This window comes from Vidua macroura, chromosome 6 (genome assembly GCF_024509145.1).
Source record: "Vidua macroura isolate BioBank_ID:100142 chromosome 6, ASM2450914v1, whole genome shotgun sequence".
Lineage (NCBI taxonomy): Eukaryota > Metazoa > Chordata > Aves > Passeriformes > Viduidae > Vidua > Vidua macroura.
The window spans coordinates 38,171,232-38,195,732 of record NC_071576.1 but is presented as its reverse complement, the minus strand read 5'-3'; the positions used below and the strand labels follow the sequence as shown (position 1 = coordinate 38,195,732).

Below are 24,501 nucleotides of genomic sequence, written 5' to 3'. Positions count from 1 at the left end.
TAACACAACAAGGTGAATTAAGGACAAAGTAGCAGTTCCTCTGTTCCACTCATGGGAAACATAACTTCAAACCATCATTTTAAATGCAGTTTTCAAATATATATTATTTAATACAGCAGCAACACACTGCACCTTACAACAGTGCTGCTCTTATTAATGAAGTTTGCAGTGCTTTAAGAAAAATGTGAAGAGAAGTGCTTTCAGCAGAATCATTACACATTAAAAATTAAGGAATCAAAAAGTAAGCACAGCTCAGCACACTTGTGATAAACATATTTCTCATTTAAACAGCTCCAAAACAGCATCCTACCCTTAAAGCTGGTAACAGATGACTAAAATGTGTGAACAGCATTGCTCGTCAGTGTTTAGCCACCTTCTCTTTTTGCACTCATGATGTTAAAAAAAAAAAGCAGGGGAGGAGGGGAACGGGGAAAGAAGGTAAGCACTAACAATTCATGGATCAGCCACAACTGATTTAATCCAAACGGCTTTTGAACAGAGATGGCATTAGAAAATCCAAAAATTCAAATAAGTTATTAAAGAAAGCTTCTTCCTTCCCTTCCCTAACAAACTGCTGTCATCTCTTTACCTCTCTCCAGCTGGACTGCAGACCTCATGAGGAGCCATAACAAATTAGTTCATGGCTGTGTAAGCTTCTGCTTCATTACACAGCATAATGATAATTTAGGGAAGAAACTCCAGCCCTGCTCTCTTTACATCCCTTCTAACTCCCTATAGGAAGCACTGTCTTCTAGTGATTTTGTTAATGGGTAGCAAGTTTATCTGATGTTCAATCTTTTATTAAAACTTCCTAATTGCTTTTAATTTTTAAAATCAATTGAAAAAGATTGATGGCTAAAAGAGGAAAAAATTCAGGGAGAAAAGTCTATCTTGTTCCAAGGGCAACATACGCAATTAAGAATACTGCCTCAAAAAGAGCCCAGTACATCTGTGAGCATTCAGACAGGGCACAGCCATAGTGATGGTGAGCAGAGCTCCTAATGTATCAGTGAGGGGAAGCCTAGATACTGAACAAAAACACGATTTTGTTGCAGAGTTAAGACTGCAATTTCAGCTTACGCCTTAGAGGTCTAAGAAAGGCCATGAGTGTATCTCTCAGGCTGGTGTAAGTGTATGCTATCATCTTTCAGCACCATTTGGTATCATTGCCTGCCAGGCTGTAATTAAGTTCTGACCCAAAACCGTGCTTTAAAAAGGACAGATTTCAAACCACTGCTCCCTAAAATGTAAAAAGGTGCAGCAGCCACCACCAAGTTATTGACAGTCAGGGTGCTACTGATGTCTCAAATGCTGCACCATCTCAGAAGGACCAGTCTGCAATGGCAGGAGAGGCAGCTAACACACTGTGCACTTATTCAGGATTTTTGAATCGGTGATAAACACACATCATTCCCCAAGGAGCACTGCAAATGTATATAGCATGTGGCTAAACATCTGCAACAGAGATTGCAACTCTTCAGCTGAGGAATATCAAGAGTTTCACAGTCAGAAGGAGATCTCACACAGCTTCATCCTTGTTTGCTAAATAACACTCTTGGTCCTCAGCTGCTGTGGCAGAGAGCTGTTTCCCAAGCTTTCCTTTTCAGTATCTCTACATGGAAATAACTTCATTTGAGAACTATTATTTATATCAGCTTCCTAATTTTTAAAGAACCACAGCCATTGCTCTGCAAACCTATTTGGACTACATGCAAAGCTGCCTTAAAATGCATGCATTAGACTCTCTAAGTTGCTTTGGCCTCAGTTTCTTTCTCAACTGGAGGAAGAAAGAGACCTGCAGCCAACATGACCATCTTAACCTTCCTCAAAAATCTGCTACTCACTCAACATTTTCTAATATATCTCTTTATTTCCACTTGTAGATAGTTGAGTTTACAGTTCTCAGTCCCGCTAATGAGAAAACAATTTTAGTTGTTCATACACACAAGAGAATTTACAAAACACTCCACATCTGACTTGAGTCAAACAAAAATCCCAGAGCTCTCACAGATGTTTGACTAGTCATGCCAGAAAATATTTTCTCATTTCCAAATATGACCTAAAACTTCCTTTTTGCAATATTCCATATTCAATAGCTGCAGATGCCTCTTAGCTTACAGCTCTTTGAGAAACACATCAAGGTGGTCAATTTTTTGCACCTTTCAGACCATGTGATTTTGCATCAAAAAGCAGTTTTAGAATAGACCCTGGTTTGGTCACTTTACAGTTACACAGTTATGGCACCAGCTACACTGCTCTGCATTGCTTCTGCCAGGAAGGAAAACAAGGAATAGAGAGGAGGCAGGATGGTAAGTGCCACATGTCTTTTGTCTAGTACTTTCAAAAGGTTCTCAATTTAGATAATAAATAATTAATACATTTAATTTATTTAAGCAGTATTTATTTAAGTAATAATGAGCTTAAAATCTCTCCAGATCTTTATTAGTACAACACACTATTTTCCCCATATATATGGAAAATTGTGGAACCACTTTTGATGCAACATATTTAAATATTACAGTTTCTGTTTGCTCTAATTTTTAAACTAGTGCAAATACATCTACTTTACTGTTCAACCAAGAAGTGGACAAATTAACACGGCCACCTACTGTATGGAGGGGCTAAACCTGCAACATGGGATCTTAAATGACTCTGATAAAATTAGTAAACATTACACAAACCAGGAAAACTGAAGAAACAAGAACATCCTGTTTTCTTTGGTAAAACAATGTTCAGTGTCCCTCTGAGTTCTCTGACCCTTATTCATGCATAGAGACTTCATTCTTTCCCAGTAATTGCTCTTCAAGATTACACGAAAAGTCCATGAAGCCAGAGAAGAAGTGATAGGACACCAGTAAATGAAGCATGAGTCATTACTGTCTGCCATCACTCAAGCACATGAATGTGAATGCTGGCACAAGCCTAGACATTAAATGCACTGATGACACTGACTCATAGGGTGCAGCAGTTAACTATCAATGTAGTCATCATCCTCTCTGTACTTCAAGCTTCAAGTACACTCTGTAATAATGAGATTCTTCATGCTCTAGACAAATTCAGCAGAGGAAGGCCTGAGGCTTCACATCAATTCGGTTTGTGCCAATGGCTTAAAGAGAAAAAAAGGAGACCTACCAAGCTTCAAATCCTTTAAGTGTGAAAGAAAAATACAATTGCAGTTTATTGTATCTTCTTCCTGTCCAAACCCACTTCGGAAGTAGAGCCAAATAAAGCAAGGAGAGGAGGAGAGGGGGACGGAAATGTTGAAAACAGCTCCTTCTCCTCTGGGAAAAAGCCAAAAAAAACCACAAACAACAAAACCAAAGCAACCACCTCTTCTTTCATATTACCTCATCCTGAAATGAAGCACAGGAGAGATTCAATTCTAAAACAGATCAAGACAAGTGAGGTTATAATAAAAGTGAGGTTGTAGGAAACCAACATGGGTATACGACTGCATGTATGTAATGAATGTACAGTAATCTCAGAAACACGCTTTTGCCTGATGCAATAGCTAAAGGGAAAATAATATTTTTCTAAGATGGGAAAGAGGAAATGAAGGGTAAAATACTGATGCTTTTCAAGTCAGCAGAATTTTTGAAATCAGCTTCAAATGGATTGACTATTTAACCTGAAGAGAAGCTAAAATTAATATTTAAACTCATCAGCATGAAAAACGTTGTAACTGTTTCTTTGGAAAACTGTGGTAACAAATTCTGGCTCAATGAAAATTGCTACAATCTCCTCTATCACAACTCATTAAAGATCGAAGTGTCTGTAATTGAACCATAAATCTCCTTTGTTCTTAGATAGACTAACTGAATAAAATGAAACTGTAGATATTTACAGTGATATACTTAGCAGTAGAAAAACAAAATATTATTTCAAAGTAATATTAAAATGATCTCTTATTAAAATCCACATCAGGAAAAAATGGAAAGAAAGTATGAAGAACAAAGAGGAATGGCTCTATAACTTGGAGTTCTTGTGTCCCAGTCACAAGTTCTTGAGGATAACATTGATACAATTAATAATCAATGAATTAATAACCTTTGGGAAAGAGGGATTATAGTCTCTACTTGGACAGTACCCAAGACATTCTGAAGACTACTTTAATCTAAATTAACACCAGCTTCCCAAGAAACTCTCTGAAGATCATCTTCTAATTTTGAGTCACTGAGGTTACCCAGTGAATCAGAACTAAAACAAGAAGACAGAAAGATGAGTTCTGTGGAGCAATACACAATAGTAATGGCTGGGGAGGGCTCTGGGAGACTGTCTCTAACTAATCATTTTTACAAAACTGAGTGAAGTTCCTGGTAACTCTTTGGAAATAATAATACAAAATTTCTCATCTCTCTCTACACTTGGAATCAAGTTCATGACCTTTGGCCTTGCAACAGGGAGGACAAGTTACTCTTTGCCCTCTGAATTTGTCATGTAACAAGGAGGTTTCAAATCAATGGCAGGCACATGGCACTGCATATTCCAAACATGAGTTCATTTATACTGACAAGCAAATTTCCTTCCACCTCAAGCTGATGCGTATTTGAAGGTTCTACTCATTCTTACCAACGTGTGTCAGGTAGGGGAGCAGCTCAGGCAACAGCCAGAAGACAAACCTGTCCAAGGCAAATGCAATTCATTATGCATTTGTCAAGAGTGTGCAAGTGGAGTACAGTGGGACACCAAAGTGCACAAGATGACAGGGACTGGGAAAACAACAATTATTTTACAAATGGGCAAATTTTGGCATAACTTCATAGCACTGAGCCCCCTCATGAGACCAAGAAACACCAACTGAAGCACCACAGCATTGATAACTTTTGCTCTTTGCTTGAAGAAGCAGTAAGCACAATGAGAAAACTTCTCATGCCACTCACCATTATAAAGTCCTGCTGACACCGAGAGGCCAGAGTAGGTAGAGCTGCTCTCAAGCAGCTCCGTTTTTGGTTTTCTGATTAAACTCAAAGGGTGGTTGTGCCAATTGTTCCTTTGCCCTGAAGCATAGAGAAGGATCTCACTGTGGTTGAGCACTGTTGGGAAAGTTCATGAAGAGCCCAGGGTCGTGGCATGATCAGCATGCTGATGTCCTCAAGCTCTGTACTGCCACTTCCAAAAGGACTGAAATTCAGGAACAGAGTTGTCTTGTCTGGCAGGACATGGAACTTGAAGGACTAACTAGTGGCACTAGATGAGTTAGATGAAGGTGCTAGAAGGGTAGATGTAGCATAGTGTTGATCAAAGGCTGAGTATTTTACACAACATAGGAAAGTGTTTTGGGGAAGTTAAGAATATTGAACAAAGACCATGTTTATCTTACAAAACAATGTTTTATACAGAAGGTTCATCCCCCAAAAAGAATTAGCTCTGTGCTTTAGGTTTCAAACATTCTCACCTCTGACACGTAAAACAAAGATTTCACTTCTTGTATCCAACAACTCCAATGCAACACATACAGTGAAACAAATTAAAGGTAAAACTCAAGTAAGTTGCTACATGTCAATGGCCCCCAACTTTACATTGCAGCAGCATTTCTGATAGGCAAAATATCGATTTCCTCCTGTCAACACAGATGGGCAAAAAGCCCTTCCACAGATATTCCCTATTATTTCTGTAAAGACTATCTTTGCTCTCCTTACAGTGAGAGGGTCATAGCCTCCCTGTGGAGATGCCTTTATGTTCTGTGTAAAATTGAAACAGGGAACCTAATGGGTCTTGTTAGAGATTAAACAGGCACACTGATACCTAGCTGAAATTGAACTTAACACCTCAGGTTGCTCACGTCAATTTTCTGAAACATGGTAAAAAAAGGTAATTGTCAATTAATGAACCATTGAGTTGGGGTTGGTATAAATCAATAACATGAAACAGTATGAAACTGTACAATCTTAATCAGTATTCTGTAATGAAAAGGCTTTTAGACAGACACAGAGTAATTGGCTGTTCCTTTGTGGCCCATCCTGTAAGCTATACAATTGTCCAATTAAAATATAACATCAGTAGCAACACAGTTGTTTGTTTTGTGGTTTGTTTTGGTTTTGATTTTTTTGTTTGTTTGTTTGTTTGTTTTATGCACTAGGTTACATTGTTAAATCAAAAGTTGCAGACACTGAAAGAGCATGAACAAAGAGCAAAACTTGAATCAAATCCGAGGGATTAAATTCAGGTCAGATACCACAGTTATGAACCTTAGCCTCCCAATTCACTATCCTTCTAATTATATGTAGAGGCATGACGATAGAATTCACATCTCTTGGGTTCCACCAAAAACATAACATGGCTCAAGTAGAAATTTCTATTTTAAAATACTCTCAGGACAACTTCACATCTTTCACAGAAGAAACAAGACCAGTTTCAGATTAAATTCATTTCCACCAAACAGTAAGCATCTTAGTCTTACAAAACCAAGAAAAAATACCAAGAGTTCTTGAAGAGGATCAGAAAGGTTAGATGTACACTAGAGAAAGTACGCTCAGGAAAACTTCTCCAGCCCTTTTCCCTTCCTCATGATTTATGGTAAACGAAAGGATTGCATCAAAATGGTCCCACTATGTTGCAAGAGCAAGTTCTGGAATGGAAGTTAAAAACCTGTTGCAGTGTGCCCAGAGGTGTCAGAATAAAGGTCAATATTTCCTTATCTAGACCTACCCTTTTGAGTTCACTACTGACTAATGTGTTCTTAGACTAGTTTTGCCTACTTGAAATTTTTATAATATAAGGTAAGATAAAAAATTTATTACATACTTGCACGGCATACTGGCCACGAATAATACAGCAAATTGTAGGGGTGTTGGTTGGGTTTTAAATGATAAATGATTACACTACTATCTCTAGGACTGAGCAGGATGCACATGATAGAAATAATTAATGTTGGAAAAGACCTCCATGATCATCAAGTCCAACCTTTGACTGAACACTACCATGTCAAGCAAACCATAGCACTAAATGCCACATTTCTTGTACACTTCCAGGGACAGTGACTCCATGACCTCTCCAGCCCATTCCAATGCTTAAATCCCTTCACAGTGAAGAAATTTTTCCTGATATTCAACCTGAACCTCTCCTGGCACAGCTTTAAGCCATTTTCTCTTCTCCTATCACTAGATGCCTGAGAGAAAAGGTTGACTCCTCCCATAAAATATGATCTTTTAGATCATAATCCATCCAAACTTGCACCTATTTTAACAGCTTGAGGGGAAACAATGAGTCATTTAAAACAACAAAGAAGTAATTTATTCCTTTGACAAGTTAAAAATTAAGCTAGATGGTTCTTTTTTAGCATATGTCATTTGAGACTGTCAGGCACAGTATCATAAGGAGGTAGTCATTCAGACCCAAAGAGGTAGCTTGGTACTTGAAGAATGAATGACAGGACTGAAAATTAAGCTGTCTGTCCCGTGATACAAGAGACCCCCAAAACTGCAGTTGTAACCCAGTCCAATATACTCCAGTAAAAATTCTGAGTGATCAGCTGCAAGAAGGAATCCTTCACTTCACGGAGATTGCTCTTCTGCAATCCTTTGTGCTTTATAGGTGTTACAAAATAGAATGTATTTCAGATTTCCTTAAATACAGTGGGTAGGCTGGAAATTAATAGTACATGGTCAAGCAGTCCTTAAAAGGCTACGTTTTTAGCCAAACTTGTGTGGTTACACCAGTAGCAGAAAGAGGCAAACCAAAATAAAAATACTGTACTAAGTAATGATTAAAATTCCCAAGGTTATCTCAAAAGCTTATTTAAGCCCTCTGAGAAGGAAAAGCATGGAAGAGGGGTCAGCATTCCATTAGCAATGCACCTATTATCCACCATCAGCTGGAAATTCTAGAGAACTTGGCATCTTGTTAACACCAGAATCACTCATTTGATTAGGCACAGATTCTCACCCTCCAAAATGAAATGAATCCTAAACATCACAGCACATTGGACTCTCACACAGGCCATTATGGTTTTAATGTACAAGCTAAGCAGCTGCATGGCTACATTTTACAGAGCGACTGGAAGGCTGTATTTGAACAGCAGCATGAAATTGTTTAATTAAGGACTTTTCTTTAAGAATTATTGAACTTATTGAATTTAATGTCAGGCTTGATATTAAATACCCAAACATATTAAACATTAAAAAAAAAAAACCCAAGAGTGCTACCTTAATGTCTCACAGTATGTCTCAGCTTTATCATGAGATCCATATAGACACAAATAAGAAAGAGGTAAAGAGTTTGGGGAGAGCAATCAACACAAACTGTATCCATGGTTCTGGTCTGGGGGCTAAAGCTAGTGGAAATGATTCAGAATACCACAGTTGTTGTTCTAGTGCCAACACTTTATGGAGAAAAGGGGAAATGCAAATAGATCTGGTATTATAGAGAAACTCCATTAAAAAGGTAACAGCCCTTTGGGAAAGGACATTTCTGTAATGGTTATTCCTTTTATCCCTTTAGAGCCATTATTTTTGGGGTCTATGCAATTAAAAAAGCTTCACTGCTACTGGAACATTTATCGTCTCTGTAACTTCTTTATTTGTTAAAAAGTGTACGAATCCTACAACCTGGTTGAATGTTTACAGGGCTTGTTAAAGGTCAGCAGCAAACACCCATAAAAGCAAAGAGGCAGTGGTAGATTATCTTTTCAAAGTGAAAGAAGGAAAGAATCACTAAGGATAAAAGGGGAAAAAAAGTCAGATGTCCAGTAGCAGCAAGGAGTGTGAAGAAATTAAATCATCCTATCCTGGCAAGCATCCTCATTCTTCTGCAAATACCAAGGCTTTTATCATGCAGCTGTCAAGTACCAAGGCACTGTTTATCATGTCATAGGCAACTGCAAAATTCAGTGGTAGAATTTTCATATTCTGCAAAGGCTTATTTAGACAGATAAAAGGAAGCTCCCTTGTAATTATAGATGAATTACAAAAGGAAAAAAATCACACATGACCTCCATTAATTTCAGTATGAAGTCCAGTATATTTGATGGCATTTCTATATTAATTTCCTAGTATGGAAAAGTTTTCTATTATTAATAATAGCACAGCAGACATTGATAACAAACAGTCAGCCTCAGAAGATGCAGCTGAGACTTAGAGGGTCCTGTGAAATTAACATACTACAAGCTTTGATTTGCTGAGAGAAATAGAATAAGATCAGTCTTTTTCTGAGACTACTAGTTATATTCAATGTATGTGTCATTAGAGGAAAATCCCTAGAAATGAGGAAGCTAACACAAAGATTTTGTTTCAAGCTGACTACTTGACCTGTTTGCCCCTACTGTAACTTGTTAGTTCATTGAAGTGTTCTCTGCAACCAACCAGATTAGAGTAACCTTGGAAAAATATTAAAGGGAAAAATATCAACCTATTATTCATTTCAATTTCTTAAGTCACTATAAACATTCCTCTACTTCAAGAACCTTCCAGAAAGAGCAGGCTAATTTCCTCAGATACCACAGGTTTTGTGCAACAGTTTTATACCTGCCATACACTTCATTCAGAAGTTTTATAGACTTCTGAATGAAGAAGCTGAGATCCCAAGCAAGTCCCAAATCAGCCAGCAACAGAACTCCAAACATATCAGTGAAGCAATGATTTGCTGCCCAGCTGTGCAAACCTTTTTAAAACCCCTCAAGTACTGTCCCACAGTATTCCCTCTGTCTGAATGACATGTTGGCTGGGTTCCTGAATATATTTTACTGCTTCTCCAAAGACACTTAGCAGGTATTGATTGAAAAGTTATTATCTTGCTATCTCATTTCTTGTATTTCCCACTCTTGCCCCAGTGCTACCCACAAGAAAAAGTAGTGAAAAATGATCTGCCTGCAGTATTTTGAAACAAAAGATATAACTGTCTGTTTTAAAGGGCTGATCACTACTACTTTCAATGATATCCACATGACAAGACAGTCATACAGAGCAAATTCAGGATATGGAGATCACGGTAATCAAAGAATCTACAGATAGAAGGAGTATTTGCAAGCAAAGAGTTATAAAATTAAGTTACAGGGGAAAGAGCATGAGTTGGATTGGGGGTGTGTGTGACATTTTCTTCACTGATTTTTTTTTTCTTCTTTGAATTCTTTCAAGTAAAGCCATAGATACTTCTTTTCCTTGTGATCTGAGGAGATCTCAGATAGCAGAGGAAATTCATGACTCAACTTTCATACAATTCAGTAGCCTTTCCCCCATCCTATTATTACACATATATTAGGCACACATTAAGAGTGCAAGACTGAAAAGGAAAATATTTCCTAAGCCAACTCTGTGGCTGATGGCATTCTGCTCCTGTCAGTGTGGCAAATGGAGTCTACCACAGTGTACTCTTCTGTATTGAGAGAGAAATTACTCCTGCCCATCAGTCACAGAGTAGATGAAGTACAAAATCCATTCCCATGATGAATAAATCAGAGTTAAAAAAGGTCAGGATGTCTTCAGTGTCTGCTGGGGACAAATCTCATTTAAGATGATTACGTTCTCGTCAAGACCTTCACCAGAGTCAGTTTACTTATCTTCTTCTTCTCTTCCTGTACTTCCTCCCTCCTTGTCCTAAAGTCACTCAGCTGTGCACGTATTTATTGCTTTAGTTTTTAACATCACATTGTTTTCTCCAGCAAAGTAGGATATCTTGCCCTGCCTGTAACAATGAAGACAGCTTTAAGCTCAAATAGTGTCCATTCCAAACTCAGCACTCAGAAATGGAAAAATATATGGGGTCAGGCTTACACCCCTCAAGCCCACCTTTTAAGACTGTGAAACTCCTAGTTGTCCAACAAGAGATGGATTTCAAAATCTGAAGGGCTGAACTTCTGAAAGGAAAATTCTGACAAGTTTTAGCAACAAGAGCTAAATCTGAAGTTAAAAGTTGCTGTGCAATTCAAAGACTACCCTGTCCCTATTTATCAGTTGTAGTGGCCGAAAAATATCCTAGGTACACCAAGAAAGGTTGAAGATTTGCTTTGCTGTCAACTCATTACTCACAGTTCCATTTTCCAGTGTGGCAGAGAGAAGCAATGTAGCTCAAGTGATCATCTGAGAACAAGAGCTTGTTCAGGACGAAGTGAAGGCAGGGGATGGTTGGCTTCTCTGAACTAAAAGCTTTCCCATGATCTCAAATCAAACCTATGACTGCTAATGGACTCCAACTAGGTCCTTCTGAGAGGCTGTCAGAATATTTTTTCCAAGCTGTCCTTGCAAAACCCTCCTTATCTCCTTCTGAAGTCCTCAATTTTTTTGTGCTGCAGGAAGAAGTCAGGTGAAAAAACCACTCTGCTTTAGTACTCTGAAAATAACCAGAAGCTACTATAAATTCGCAGGACATTTAAAAGAATTGCTGGTATGTCATGAGACTCCAACTATTTGGAAACACTCTTATTTGCTCCACACTTTAAGTGTCTTTACAGATTTCTAGTCTTAGCTGTAATTCATGACAGCAGCAGGAATATATGTGAGCGTGTGTGTCCCCTCCCAGCAGTTCACTTGCTGCTGCTGTTTCCCCTCTAATCTAGTCAGTCCTTGATCTGCAAGCATAAAATTTGTTCCTCTGGGGGGAAAAAAATCATTACACACAAAAGGTTTAAAATCTCAACTTGGGAATTAGCAGGTACATTTAAAGGTATTTTTCCCTTGGTATTTGCCTCAAATGAAAAGAAAGCAGATACTGATATTACAGAAGAACAAGATAGCTTTATACAAGGTCTGCTTAGCCCTTCACCAGAATACTTTCTAACAGAGTCAATATTCAATTAAGGAACTACTCTACTTCAGGAACAATTCTACACACAACCTGGAAGAAAAGCTTTCAGCTGACAAGAACAGCCCTGCCACAGGAGCCATGTGCTGCAGCAGCTGCAGTAACCACAGCCCCCGCACTCTGCCAGGTGCAGGAGCGCTCTCCTTCCCGCACCTCTCCCAGCACGGTCCCTTCCAGGAGCCGCTAACCAGGGCCCTCCCAGGCCACCCAACACCACATAATCGTAGGTCAGCACTTCCACTCAAGAGGATTTGTGAGTCTTCGCAAGCACTGCACATCTGTGCACAGGTCAGAGGGCACATTTTGCTTTAAGTGGAATTGAAAGTGCCCACTGAATCAGCAGAAAGTTTATTGTTAACACTGTGAAAGCGCATTTCAGGTCTGAAAATAAAGCTAAAGGTTACCAAGACTTCAACAGCTACTGTGCATGCCATGGCTTTCACTCCTTTGGACGCTTAGTACCCACAAACCCAGCTCCATGTCTGGGTAACACTACGTTTAAAAACACCCTGCTGCTGACTGAGAAACGAGGAATTGTTTCCACAGCAAGGACGGGAGTTTAAAAATCTTGTAATAAAGAAGGCGATGACAAGGGAAAATAAGCTTTGTTAACTCTCCAAGTCTTATTTGTGAAATTAATTCGTTAATTATAAAATAAGCCCAGACGCATTCCTGCTGTCCCGGAATTCAAGCTGAGGAAAACCGCAAGTGCAATCGTGCGATGGGATAAAAGCGGCAGCGCCGCGGCTGCTCCGGGGCGCGGGGCGTGCGGGCGGCCCTCGGCAGCCCCCTGCCGGCCCGCGCCCGCCCGGGCAACGCCGCTCCGCGCCGAGCGACACCGCGCTGCCCGACAGCCCCCAAGAATAGCGGCCGTCACCGAGGGCGGCCTGCTTGAGCAACGCGGCTCTAAGTTGCCATTTGCCGTTCCCACATTTCGTCGGGAGTGTTTTAACTGCGCAAGACAGCTGAATAAAATGTTTTAGAACAAATATCGGCAATACAGCAGTGAACTGGGAAGATGCCGACGCAAGCTCAGGAGAGCAGCGGGTGAGGTCTGCCCCAGTGGAGTCGTGCGGGGCAGGCTGCTCCAGCCCCTCCCTGCGGCACGCTTGGCAGCCGGATTCTCAATTTAGTTTTAAGTGTTTGTTTTTAATCGCACATGTCGGCATGCCGGGTGGTTAACTTACAATGTGTCACACAAAACAAGAACAAGCCTCCCAGTTAATCAAATACTAACAAAACGTCTCATGTCATATTAACGCTACTTGGATCAGACCCAGGAGGAGTAAAAGCCAAGATCCCTCTGCTTTCCTCACTATCTTAATCACTGTGCTACACACGGAAGTTGCTAGAAACACAAACATCAAGAGCTGACCTCTTGTATGCGATCACAAAAGAGGTTTTCAGTGCTGCCTGCGGCTGCATCTCTTCCTCTCTAGAACAACGGGGAAGCCAGGCGAGCTCTGCAGCACACACAGGACCCCAAGCCTGTCCTTTGTGTTCCATACACGCTCACACGCACACAACAGGTACTACTCAGCTGGACAAACCATCCTTCAGCCTCTGGATCGCGGGAATGATGTGAAGGCTCACTCACTCCAGTTACACCCATTCAAGACAGAGGCATTTTGTCTCCATGGGCACTCAGTAGCTTTTGTGCTGGCACCCGAGCACATGTGGCCATGCAGAGGGGTGAAACTGGTAACCTGCAGCCAGAGTGGAATGCAGAATATCTCTTTCAGTAGCTGTGTGAGCACATGTTAAGCTTAAACCAGTGACCAAACTGTTTTTTAATTAGAGCTGGGTTTGTCTAGTCACAATCTTTTAAACATCTCCAGATATCACAGAAAACAGATTTCTTTATATAATGTGAAGTAGATTCTTAGATAAAAATCAAACTTAGTAAATGTGGTTTTTTATCCTTTTTCAATGTAAAAGTACAAGATTTATAGACTGGAAGAATTTACCCACTTTCCCGATCAATTAAGCCTAATATTTAGAGAAAAAAAGCCAACTCTCAAGATGCTAGGAAAAAATACTGCAACAACAGTAACAGCAGCATTTTCAAGCTATAAAAACACTAAACCAAACTTGGAGTCTCAATTTGCATTTCCCAAAGTGAGCCCTAACTTTAACATATAGGTAAAGAGAGGGCATAGGAGACAAAACGTAGCCTTAGATAAATTCTCTCACCACACAAGTATTAGATAGAAAGAGGACAGATTCCCCATAATATGCCAAAGAAATGTATCACAATAGTTTAATAATCCAAAACATTAATAAGGAACATGCATTGGTCTTCAGTATGTTCAGAAAATAAAGAAGAGATAGAATTACACATGCCCATACTAGTGCAAGACCATTCTCTGTAAAAATTGCTCTAGAATTCCACCCAGTTTCATATTAGATTATTTTCTTCTAGAATATTATCCTAGAGGGCGAGCAAACTGACACAAACCCCCTCATTTTACAGCTCATTCATAAGTTCATAAACAGCCTTGAAAAAAACTATTCCTCAGCATCAGATTGGTTTTTGTGATCCAAAATGATGAGTCCAGAAGAGGCCAGATTGATGCAATTGTGCAATCATACTGGTAAGCAAAGTAGTGGCTCAAATTGTTCGCAAACAGCTGAAATCAAGGCAGGCAGCCAGGCTGAGACTACAGATGTTTATGAAATGTTAACTGGGCATTTCACTCGGTTCTGAGGCAGAATTAACAGCCTCATGTACCGACCTTATGATTTAATTGCCTGCTATAATACTCTGATAGTTTAGCAGTTCAAGATATCATCATTGTTAACACACTGATATATTGATTCAATTTCACTCCTGACCTGGATTTACTGCATTGCTCATTCTTATTTAGTACTTCAGACTGCAGCTATATGTAAAAGCGAGACTTACTTGACTCTTTTTTTAGTCCATTAGGAACAAGCAGGAACTGCTTCCTTTTTCAGCTTTCAAACAGGACTGATAACTACAAGCCTGAAAGACTGATTGTGCTGCTTTTGGCTGGGGTAGAGTTAATTTTCTTCACAGCAGCTGGTATGGGACTATGTTCTGGATTTGTGCTGAACACAGTGATGATAATATAGAGATGTTTTTATTATTGCTGAACAGGGCTTACACAGAAAAGCCAAAGTATTTTCTGCTTTCCATACTGCCACAGTGGTGAGGGGACTGGAGGGTGTGTGGGAGGTTGAGAGGACACAGCCAGGACAGGTGACCCCAGCTGACCAAAGGGATATTCCAGACCATATGGCATCATGCTCAGCATATAAAATGCAGGGAAGAAGAAGGAAGCAGGGGATGTTTGGAGTGATGATGTTTGTCTTCCCAAGGCTGTGCTCTCCTGGGGATGAGTGAGCATCTATCTGCCCATGGGAAACAGTAAATTAATTCCTTTTTTTGCTTTGCTAGTGTGCACAGCTTTTGTTTTTTCCCTATTAAACTGTCTTTATCTCAACACATGAGTTCTCTAACTTTTATGCTTCGGATTCTCTCTGCAAGCCCACTGATGGGTGAGTGAGCGAGTGAGCAGCTGTGTGGGCCTTGGTTGCTGGCTCGGGTTAAACCACAACATTTATTTAAGAACAATTGTCTGCATCTTTATGTTAATGTATTTGCCCCCCAAAATAAAAAAATACATAGTAAAAGAACATACATTCTTTTACACCATTTCATTTGTCTCTAACTAGTATAAAAACAGTGACAAATGTCTGCCACTTCAGCCAAGTAATAAGATACACAGTACAAACCTCTATTGCTAGAATAAAACACATTCACTAGAAACTGACCAAGATCTATCTTCTGACAGAGGCTTCCCACTGACCTTTCACACTGAAATATCTTTTCATTTGGATGTCACACTTTTCTTACAGCTACTGTCCCCAGGCAAATGGTAAAACTACTGTTGCCCCACCCTCCCTATGGGCAAAGACCCTCAGGGAAAACCAGATGGCTACTCACACACTTCACAACATTATTGTATTAACAAGATCCACTGATAAGAGGTTTCCCACACTCAAGTTATGAGAACCTTTCTTCTGCAATCCACCAGGCACTTGGAGGCTATTTATGCTGCCCTTAACAGCATATGCTGTGCACACATACAACACTTAGTGACAGAATGATTTGCAGGGCATGGAGTAGGCTAGAAAAACGGGATGCTCAGCTGTCAAAGGAACCTCTCATTAAATCATATGAAAATAGCGGAGAGGAAAGAATAGGACATAGGGAGAAGTGGAATAAAAGCAATTTAAATAGCTTTCACACTGTTTGTAGAATACAATGTAACATAGCTGCTGAATGGAAGATGCCTGCTGTCAGCAACAAGCACACAGCAACAGGAATACAGAAGGGCGGGGGCTGAGAGAGGGAGAAAGGGGTACACACAAGACATGTATATTAATCACATTTCAGATTGTCAGTTTCCCCCAGAGAACTAAATTAAGCATGAATAAGCCAATACAGCCAATGGAGAATTTACAGAAGAGCCCCAGCTTTACTAAAACAATGATGATAAATTTAATAAAAACACACTAGAACTTTTGATGGATATAAAAGTGTTTTATAATCTAACAGAAATACTAAGCCTGACGTTGTGCACAAGACTGAGTTGACACTACAGGTCACTTCTTTTGCAGAAACAAGAACTGGCTTGGCCAACAGAAGAGCACAGCTGCAAGGAATCCTGCCTTAGAGATAGATGACACTGAAACACTGCTCTTCAGCCTCAGGGCATTTACAGAAGTAGCTCAGGAAATGCTTTTACAGATGAGAGGACATGCCAGGTACATAAAGTCCCAGTTCCAAAGAACAGACAGCCTCACTGCTAATTTCTTCTTCTGCTTTTTAAGAAACCTGCCTTTCTATTTGAGGTTATCTGACAAGTCCAATCATCTTTTTGAGGACTCAAAAAGACAAAAAAAAAAAAAAAAAAGAAAAATAGACTAGTTATGTATCAGGCAAAGTGTTGTATTATTTATACATAACGATCACAATTTCTGTTTCAATTTTCAAGTATCTTCCACCTATAAAAGCCAAAAAATTAAGTTTGCTTTTTCACCATCCTCATTTATAAACAAGAACAGTAACTTCTGTTTCATACACAAATAACACTGTGGTTCAAGGAAGGCCAAACTACTTGACTAGAGCCACAGAATAAGTCAACAGTAGAGTTAAGAATCATAGAATATCCTAAGTTGGAAGGGACACAAAGGATCGAAGTCCAACTCCTGGCCCTGCACAGGATAACCCCAAGAATCACACCGTGTGCCTGAGAGCATTGTTCAGACACTTCCTGAACTCTGTCAGGCTTGGTGCTGGGACCAGTTCTCTGGGGAGCCTGTTCCAGTGCCCAACCACCCTCTAGGTGAAGCACCTTTTCCATACCCAATGCAAACTTCTCCTGACTCAGTGTCTGCCCCTCCTCTTCCCCTCACAATGAAGTTGCAGCCTGTGATGACATTTCCCCTCAGTCTTCTCTTCTCCAGGCTGAAGGAACCAAGAGACCTCAGCCTCTCCTCGTATGGCTTCCCTCCAGGCCCTTCATCATTCTCATGGCCCTCCTTTGGATGCACTCTAATAGTTAAATGACTTTTTTACATTGTGGTGCCCAAAACTGCACACAGGACTTGGGTTGTGCCAGAACAGAATGGGACAATCCCCTCCCTTGCCCAGTTGGTGATGCTGTCCCTGATGCACCCCAGGGCATGGCTGGCCCTCCTGGCTGCCAGGCCACACTGCTGGGACAGATTATAGCTGTTCCTTTCCCCAGTCTTTTGCTTTTGTTACATGACCACAGAAGTCAATCCAGGCTGACTGGCAATTAGACAAAAAAAGCAGATAATTTAAAGAGGTCTTCTGTAGAAGGATTTGACTGTGGGACCTTATGAAGTAGCACACTGAAGAGAGTGGTTTGACTCAGGAAAGTAGAGGGGGGCTTAGCAGATACCACAGCTTTGCATCTGCCATCTTCACAGAACTTCAAGATGCTGGTCTGGTAGACTACTTACACACATACTTACCTAAGTATGTAGTACACGACACTAAGTGCCACAGGCAACTTTGATAAGTTTCTTTACACGAGAAAAGGCAACAAAATTTAGCAGAAAGCTTGATCCTGAAAGGAAATTGAACTGCTATTAACAGCATCGTTTTCCAAGGTCATTTCTTTGAGGTTCTTTGGATATAGGCAGTTGGGAGACAGACATACTAAACATTACTTACAATAAGAAAATGCAAAACAGTGCAAATAAAGTTTGCATCATTTAAATCTTGGTATGGCAATTGTTGCAGCAGACATTTGGCCCAACAATAATTGGAAAAGTGCCACCCATTCATCAAAACTGGATCTGTTTATAGGCATATGCCTTTTTGAAATTAAACACCTTTATCATAGACTTCAGCTGAAGGTCTCATCACAGATGAGATGCCCGAAAAGGCATGTTCCTCTGGCATCTGCTGGTTTCAATAAACTGTCATGTTCTTATAAGTGAATACACCAACATGAAGTTAACAGTCTAATTAATTTCAGACATTTCAAATGGATGGTAGTACCTCAACTGAAACACAACTCTACTTGATTTTAGTTAGATCCATACAGATCTAGGTAAAATGCTGGTATCAAAACTCAATCCTGAATGAGCAATCCACAAAACTCCCATATTCTTTGGATTGGAGATTCTCAAACTGTGGATAAGGAGTCCTAAAGCTTCCTACAGAAGCATACAATATAGGTTTATCCCGCAGAAGATATAAAACAGCAAAGGCTACATGTCTCCATGGAGGTAGATTATAAGGCTCACACAAGATACCATGTTCTAAACTCCTGCAAATCATCTGATTTACAGTAACTATCTCTGTGTATTCTTTACCCACAGCAAGTGTAAAACAATTTGAATTAAGAACACCACAGTTATTTGGAAAGGAAATTTCCCGAGATCTGTTATATACTGCAGAGCTGCTAAGACCCATTGCTTTTAATAAAACTTTACTCCACAGGGCCCAATCTGTCTGCAACAAAGAAGGAACATCTCTGCTAGGTCTGAAACCTACAGAAGAGGTAGCAGACTGTTAAGATACAAGACTCAGGCTTATTGCCAAACTGATCATAGTAGGTTGGCTGATAAGATCTCCATGCTAAGTATTTAAAGGCCATGGAAGAAAGCAATGCTTTGTAAACTCCCATGAGGGACTGTCATTGTTAACCGGAGGCATAGCTTTGCAACTAGACCATACCACCTTGAAATGAGCTTTAGTATATGCAGTGCTACTTGGCAATGCATGGCCAAAACAAACTACAGCCATGCCCCAGTATAGACACCTCTGAAAGGCATAGTTTTTAGCAGTTTGACAGAGTAAAGCTACTTCTCCCACAAAAAATACTGCAATAAATGGGAGATGCATGCAGCAAAGAAGGTACTGATATTTCCTAATGGAGAACGTCACAGTTTTAATCACCATAAGATTTCATTGCTATCACTTTTCTTGATTAATTCGGTGGAAAAGAACAGAAAATTGAAGTGATCATATCAATTAACACTGCACTGTATTAAATGATCAGCAACAGAACTCTGAAGTGGAGAATAAAGAAGCAACAGATACAGCAAGGTGTTGCTGTACTTGAATAACTAAATCTAGTTCTCTCACTGCAATCACACTTCGATTTAACATTCAAGATCACACAAAATCTACATGAAAGTAGCTCAGATGTGTGGCAGCACAGATAAGCCACGCTGAATTTCTTGCAAAGAAGGAAGCAGTTCATATCACTTAGAGCAGTGCGCTCCTCTGCAGAGCCCACTGCCCTTCACTGGCTGCTGATGGCAAACCTGCCCTACACAGCCTGCTCTGTGAAGTGCTAAACACACCAGCACTCCAGATGCTAATTGCTACTGCTCCCCTGTGCCTGCCTTTCAAATGAGGGGATAAAAAAAAAGTATGTCACAAGGATCACAGAGATGCTAAAGATGAAGGGAGAATTAAAAAACCCCCGTGAATTTGGCAGATGGATCACGATGTCAAGAAGTAAAGTATCGTTAGGGCATAAACAGCGTTCTCGCAGCAGAGTGTGGAAGCTTCCCTTGTGACACCACAGAGCAGCTTAGGGGAGAGGAGTTAATAGCTTTGAACACTTTCTCCTGCTGCCGCGGCCCTGCGCGAGCGCTGCCTGGAACGCGGGCTGGGCCGGCCGCGGCATGGCCGGGCCTGCAGCGCCCCCGCGCGGCCCTGAGAACGCAACCTCGTCACCGAGCAAAAGCCACTTGCGGCAGGTATCCAATACCATGCACGGGATCCTGCAGGAGCTGTACTTTTAACTCATTTACTCTGTCGACTTAGTTAAATACAAGAAAAGTTAAATTTAACAGCAGATAAAACACTCAGATTCAGGTTACACACAGATACCAGCCTCTCTCTTGGTATTTCTCTTGCCTCGCACGCTGCCAGGCTGCCACACTGCACTTGGGACTAACATTTGCTATTCCATACCAGTTGTTACCCACATAGACACCTACTCCATTTAGTTATGCACATGATGGACATGTAAAATTGTCCCATTATTTGCAGAAAGCCATTGGGCAGCGCTGTTTAGAAATATGACATTCCACTAAGGGCAAACTTTTATTTTAATGCAATATGTACATAGAACAGTGCTTCCAATTCCCTTCCTTTCAGAAGGGCAGTAGATATGCTGTGCAAGATGGGAAATGAAGTTACTATGATGCAATCTGGGGAAATAATGGTTTAGTTCTAGACAGAGAGACTCTGGAGAGCCTTCCCTCCCTTATGCACTCATTACCAGAAGGCAAGCAGACATGGTCTCCAATTCACAGATCCCAGGAAACAAGACTGCAGTAGTCACAACAACATTGCTTTATGTATTGAAAAGCATCTGATTTAACTAGGAAAGTACTGTCAGAAGAAACAAGAAATCTGAAGTGCAGCAAAGATAAGATAGTACTCTGAATGGTATTTAAGTCAAAGAACTCAGAGCTCTTTTTCTTTCATGAGGTATTTGCAATGATTCCTGCAACTATAATGTCTTTATAATAATTCTGGTAGGTCTATGTTGGTAGACAGCAACTTCTAAAGAACACTTTTGTTACTCAACTCCACCAATATCCAAAGTCAGCTATAAGTTCAGCATAATCCTGATTGCTCTCCTTCAGGACAAATTTTCCACTTCTTCTCCCAAGCAGACTCTAGTTTCAGTTGTGCTCTCAACATCTCTCCTATTTTGTTAATCTTGAGGTCATTGTAAATTCAAAAGGTACATACTGAGCTCAGACTTTATCTACTGTATCACTGCTTAATCAAATCAGCTCAACTGCAACAGTTCTTTTTCCACAAAACCAATAAAGTGGGTATAACCAGACCACATGCTTCTCCCAGATCATCCAATAAGTCACAGAAGTAGAATATTAACACTGACATATTTCATTGTCATTCAAACCAGCCAGGGTTGCAGGCAGAACAACTTGCTTTCATTTTAATAAGTTAGTTTGCAAAAATACATTGAAAAAACCTCTTTTGATTATACAAGTCAAAGCCATAGTCCAAAATCTAAGCCTATTCCTGATAAACTGATGAAACAAGATGGATTTTACATTCCAGGATATAGTCTCCAGACTCATATAATCATCAGCTTCAGCTAGTCACCAGAATTCTTATTTCAATGAACTGTCATTACATGCTGATTTGGCATTACTTACAAATAAAAGAGGGGAAGGGAATATTAATTTTATATCCTCCATGTATTCATAGAATAATCACAACATCCTCCACATTTATTTGCTTCTGGCTTTATAAGAGTTACAAAAGAAACCTACCTTTCACTTACCTCTATTTACTGTAATTATCAACACAAAGTATATGAAATGGCAGAACAAGAAATTACAACTTAATAAGAAAACTTCAACAGAATGCTCAACAAGAAGGCATGGGAGCAGCAACTTCCCAAAACCATCCACTTGGTTCATATTCCCTTTAAGAATGGCTGTCAGTATAAATGCTGTATCAGCATCTTTTTCTCTTAAAGGAAAAATATAAAACGCATTTATGTTTCCCAGAGACATGTCGTGGTATTTTAACAGCAAGTTGCTAATAGGGATCTCAGCACTCTCTGGGTTGTTTAAGCCATCCACACTGATTATGAGTGATTGTGTTTTAGAAGCCAATGAACTGAAGACAAAGCTCAGGATGTATTATCACTTGCAGCAATGTTAGCAGCTTCTATTCAAAAGAAAGCAGCACCTATTTTGCTGCATATATACAATGTCTGTGACTTTTGCACAGTGGGAAAAAATCCGTTCCCTGTATAAATCCAGGGCATGTCATTGCAAACAAGGTTTTTAATTAAAATTGGCATCTTTGAGTCTCCTGCTGATGGACAGCATCTCATTGCCTCCTCCTCAGATGGCTAAACTGGCTTCCAAGAGAGACTGTGAAAAGAAACAAAATCACTAGAATACCTAACTTTGACAAGTCTCTGCTGGGGACAATTTCAATAGCAGGATGCTGCAGAGAGAGGTAAAGAGAAAAGAGAGGACTGCTTAGGAAGTCTTCCCTAATGAAGACTCAAAACATCACAAACAAGACAGTAGAGGAAGCATTTTATTCGTAAGCCTGAAGACAGGATGATCAAGCAGGACAATTTTAATCAGAAGCCATATTGTCAAAGAGAATGCAGAACTGTGTCTGCACCTTAGTGAGTAAAACCTTCGTTTGAATGCAAAAGAAGGCTTAGGGGCTGGCTAGACCTCTGGCTGGGAGGTTGGCTAAACTGTCAGCTCTGACAAAGCTTTATCCCTCTCAGAAAACAGGCAAATACAGGCTCAAGTCAGACAGATAAATCAGACTTCTTGGCCAGAACATTTTCTTCAATTGATTGCAAAGAGTTTATATTGAATGCCAGCACTGTACCTTCGGGAGGCTCTTCCCGCAGATGAGGAGGCAATTCTTCACCTGCAGTCTCAGTTTCATCATCCACCATCTGTGTTTCTAAGGTAGGGCCCTGCAGAACAGAATAGCAAGAGGAGGTAAATTGCAGAAAGTTCAGACAGGAACCACAAAAATGGTTACAGGATTAGAGAATACACCAGACAGTAAGGACACAAGGCGCGCACTTTAGCTGATGAGAAAGAAAGAGCTGGGAGATTTGTTTGCAGTCAAATTACAGAAAGGGGAAAGTAAAAAAAAAAAAAAAAAAAGACTTTTCAAGACAGCACACAAAGCAAAGAGCAAAATTACAAGGGTCTTAATTTCTTAATTGACTGAAAACCAGAAAATGAACAATGAAACACAATTTCTAAGTTACTATTTCCAAAACGCATAATGTAGTAACACATTAAAATTCTCATTTATCAAGGGCAGCAGCAGATCCACCATCAACTGGAATTTTCAGGAAAAAAAACGTATCTTTGCCTTATCATTCTGAAATGTCACCTTTTTCAAAGGAAAACAAAGCAAACTCGTTTAGGATCTTCTAACCTAAGCAGGTCCATTGACCATGGAGTTTTCCCCTACAAGCCAAATACATCCATCTGTGCCTCCAAGTGTAATATGCCAAACTAATCATTCTTGAAAAACTACTGGACTACTCTTCCAGGTTTTGCATTTCCATGTTCCAGCCTTCTTGATCCTGTAAAGAGCCTGCAATGTTACTGCTGGAAGAACATGAGCAGAGTTATAAGATTTGCAGCTGAACTCACTTTACACACACAATATTTTCATGACATGTAGAGCTATAAAAGTGTAGTTGCTTTTTCAGTTTCAAACTATCACAGGGAAAAAACCCCACCACTTTCTTCCACCCAACTTACTTTTTTTTTTTTTTTTTAAGTTATAGAAGATTAAACACTAGGCATAGCTAAAGGGCTCCCTCAAAAAAAAAAAACAACCTAATTTTCTTTGCAATGTTAATACAGTGAAGAGTAAAATGACAAACTTAGCAGTCATTAGGAAATGAAGCTTTTGTGCACTTTGAAAACATGACTGGGTTTGTAGTCTGAACTATCTGAAAATGTGTACTAACATACGCAGCTGGAATGTTACAGAAATACAGCTGGTACATCAACAGCTTGCAAAATGTTATTATTTGAACTCAGGAAGAAAAGGGGCTCATGGCCCTAAAGCTGCAGTATTTAGTTTCATCCTTTCCAAACCCTGTGACTGAGAGGTTACTCTCAGCAGCATTGGCTACTTTCTCTCTTTCCTCAATTTGCACATTATGAAGAGTAACACACTTTTCAAATTCCATCCTTTGCAGAAGTAGCTCGCATTTTCATCCATTCCCCCTTTTTTTTTTCCAAAAAAAATGGACATGAAAACAATAAATACCACCATGCTTTTCAGATGTTTTACAGCAGGGAAAAGAGAAACCATCCAGGTGAAGTGTATAGGTCTGCTGTGATGGTGCCAGGGTCACAACCTGGATTTCTGCCATCCATGACTATGCAAGTTTTACCTAGTCTATTTACCTATTTCTCCTCACTTAAAAACACCCAGTATCAACATTGCCCAGCTTTTGTCAGTGAAGAGTTCAAACATTAAGTCATGCCTTGTGGTAGCTATCACAGAAAGGGAAGAAAGTATTTACCATATGGTACAGATGGGAAAGTAGTAAGTTGCCTTAGTCCAATTAAAAAAAAAAAAAAAAACAAACAACAACCCAGGAGTCAGTAATCAACATCAAGATCTAACCATCTCCTCACTTCATTTAAATAATGTGGTCTAGATTTTAAGAACATGTAAACAATTCTGGG

At 39.9% G+C, this 24,501-nt stretch overlaps 1 protein-coding gene across 8 annotated transcripts in view; it reads right to left on the bottom strand.

Moving 5' to 3' along the window:
* Positions 1 to 24,501, bottom strand: part of LOC128809192 (transmembrane protein 263-like) — a 202,997-nt gene that overhangs the window by 165,107 nt on the left and 13,389 nt on the right. For all 8 annotated transcript variants that reach the window (XM_053980963.1, XM_053980967.1, XM_053980962.1 and 5 more), the window contains one exon: positions 22,661 to 22,751. In XM_053980963.1, the coding sequence (XP_053836938.1) occupies positions 22,661 to 22,723 (63 nt within the window). In that variant the 5' untranslated portion in view covers positions 22,724 to 22,751. The remainder of the gene's footprint in view (positions 1 to 22,660; positions 22,752 to 24,501) is intronic.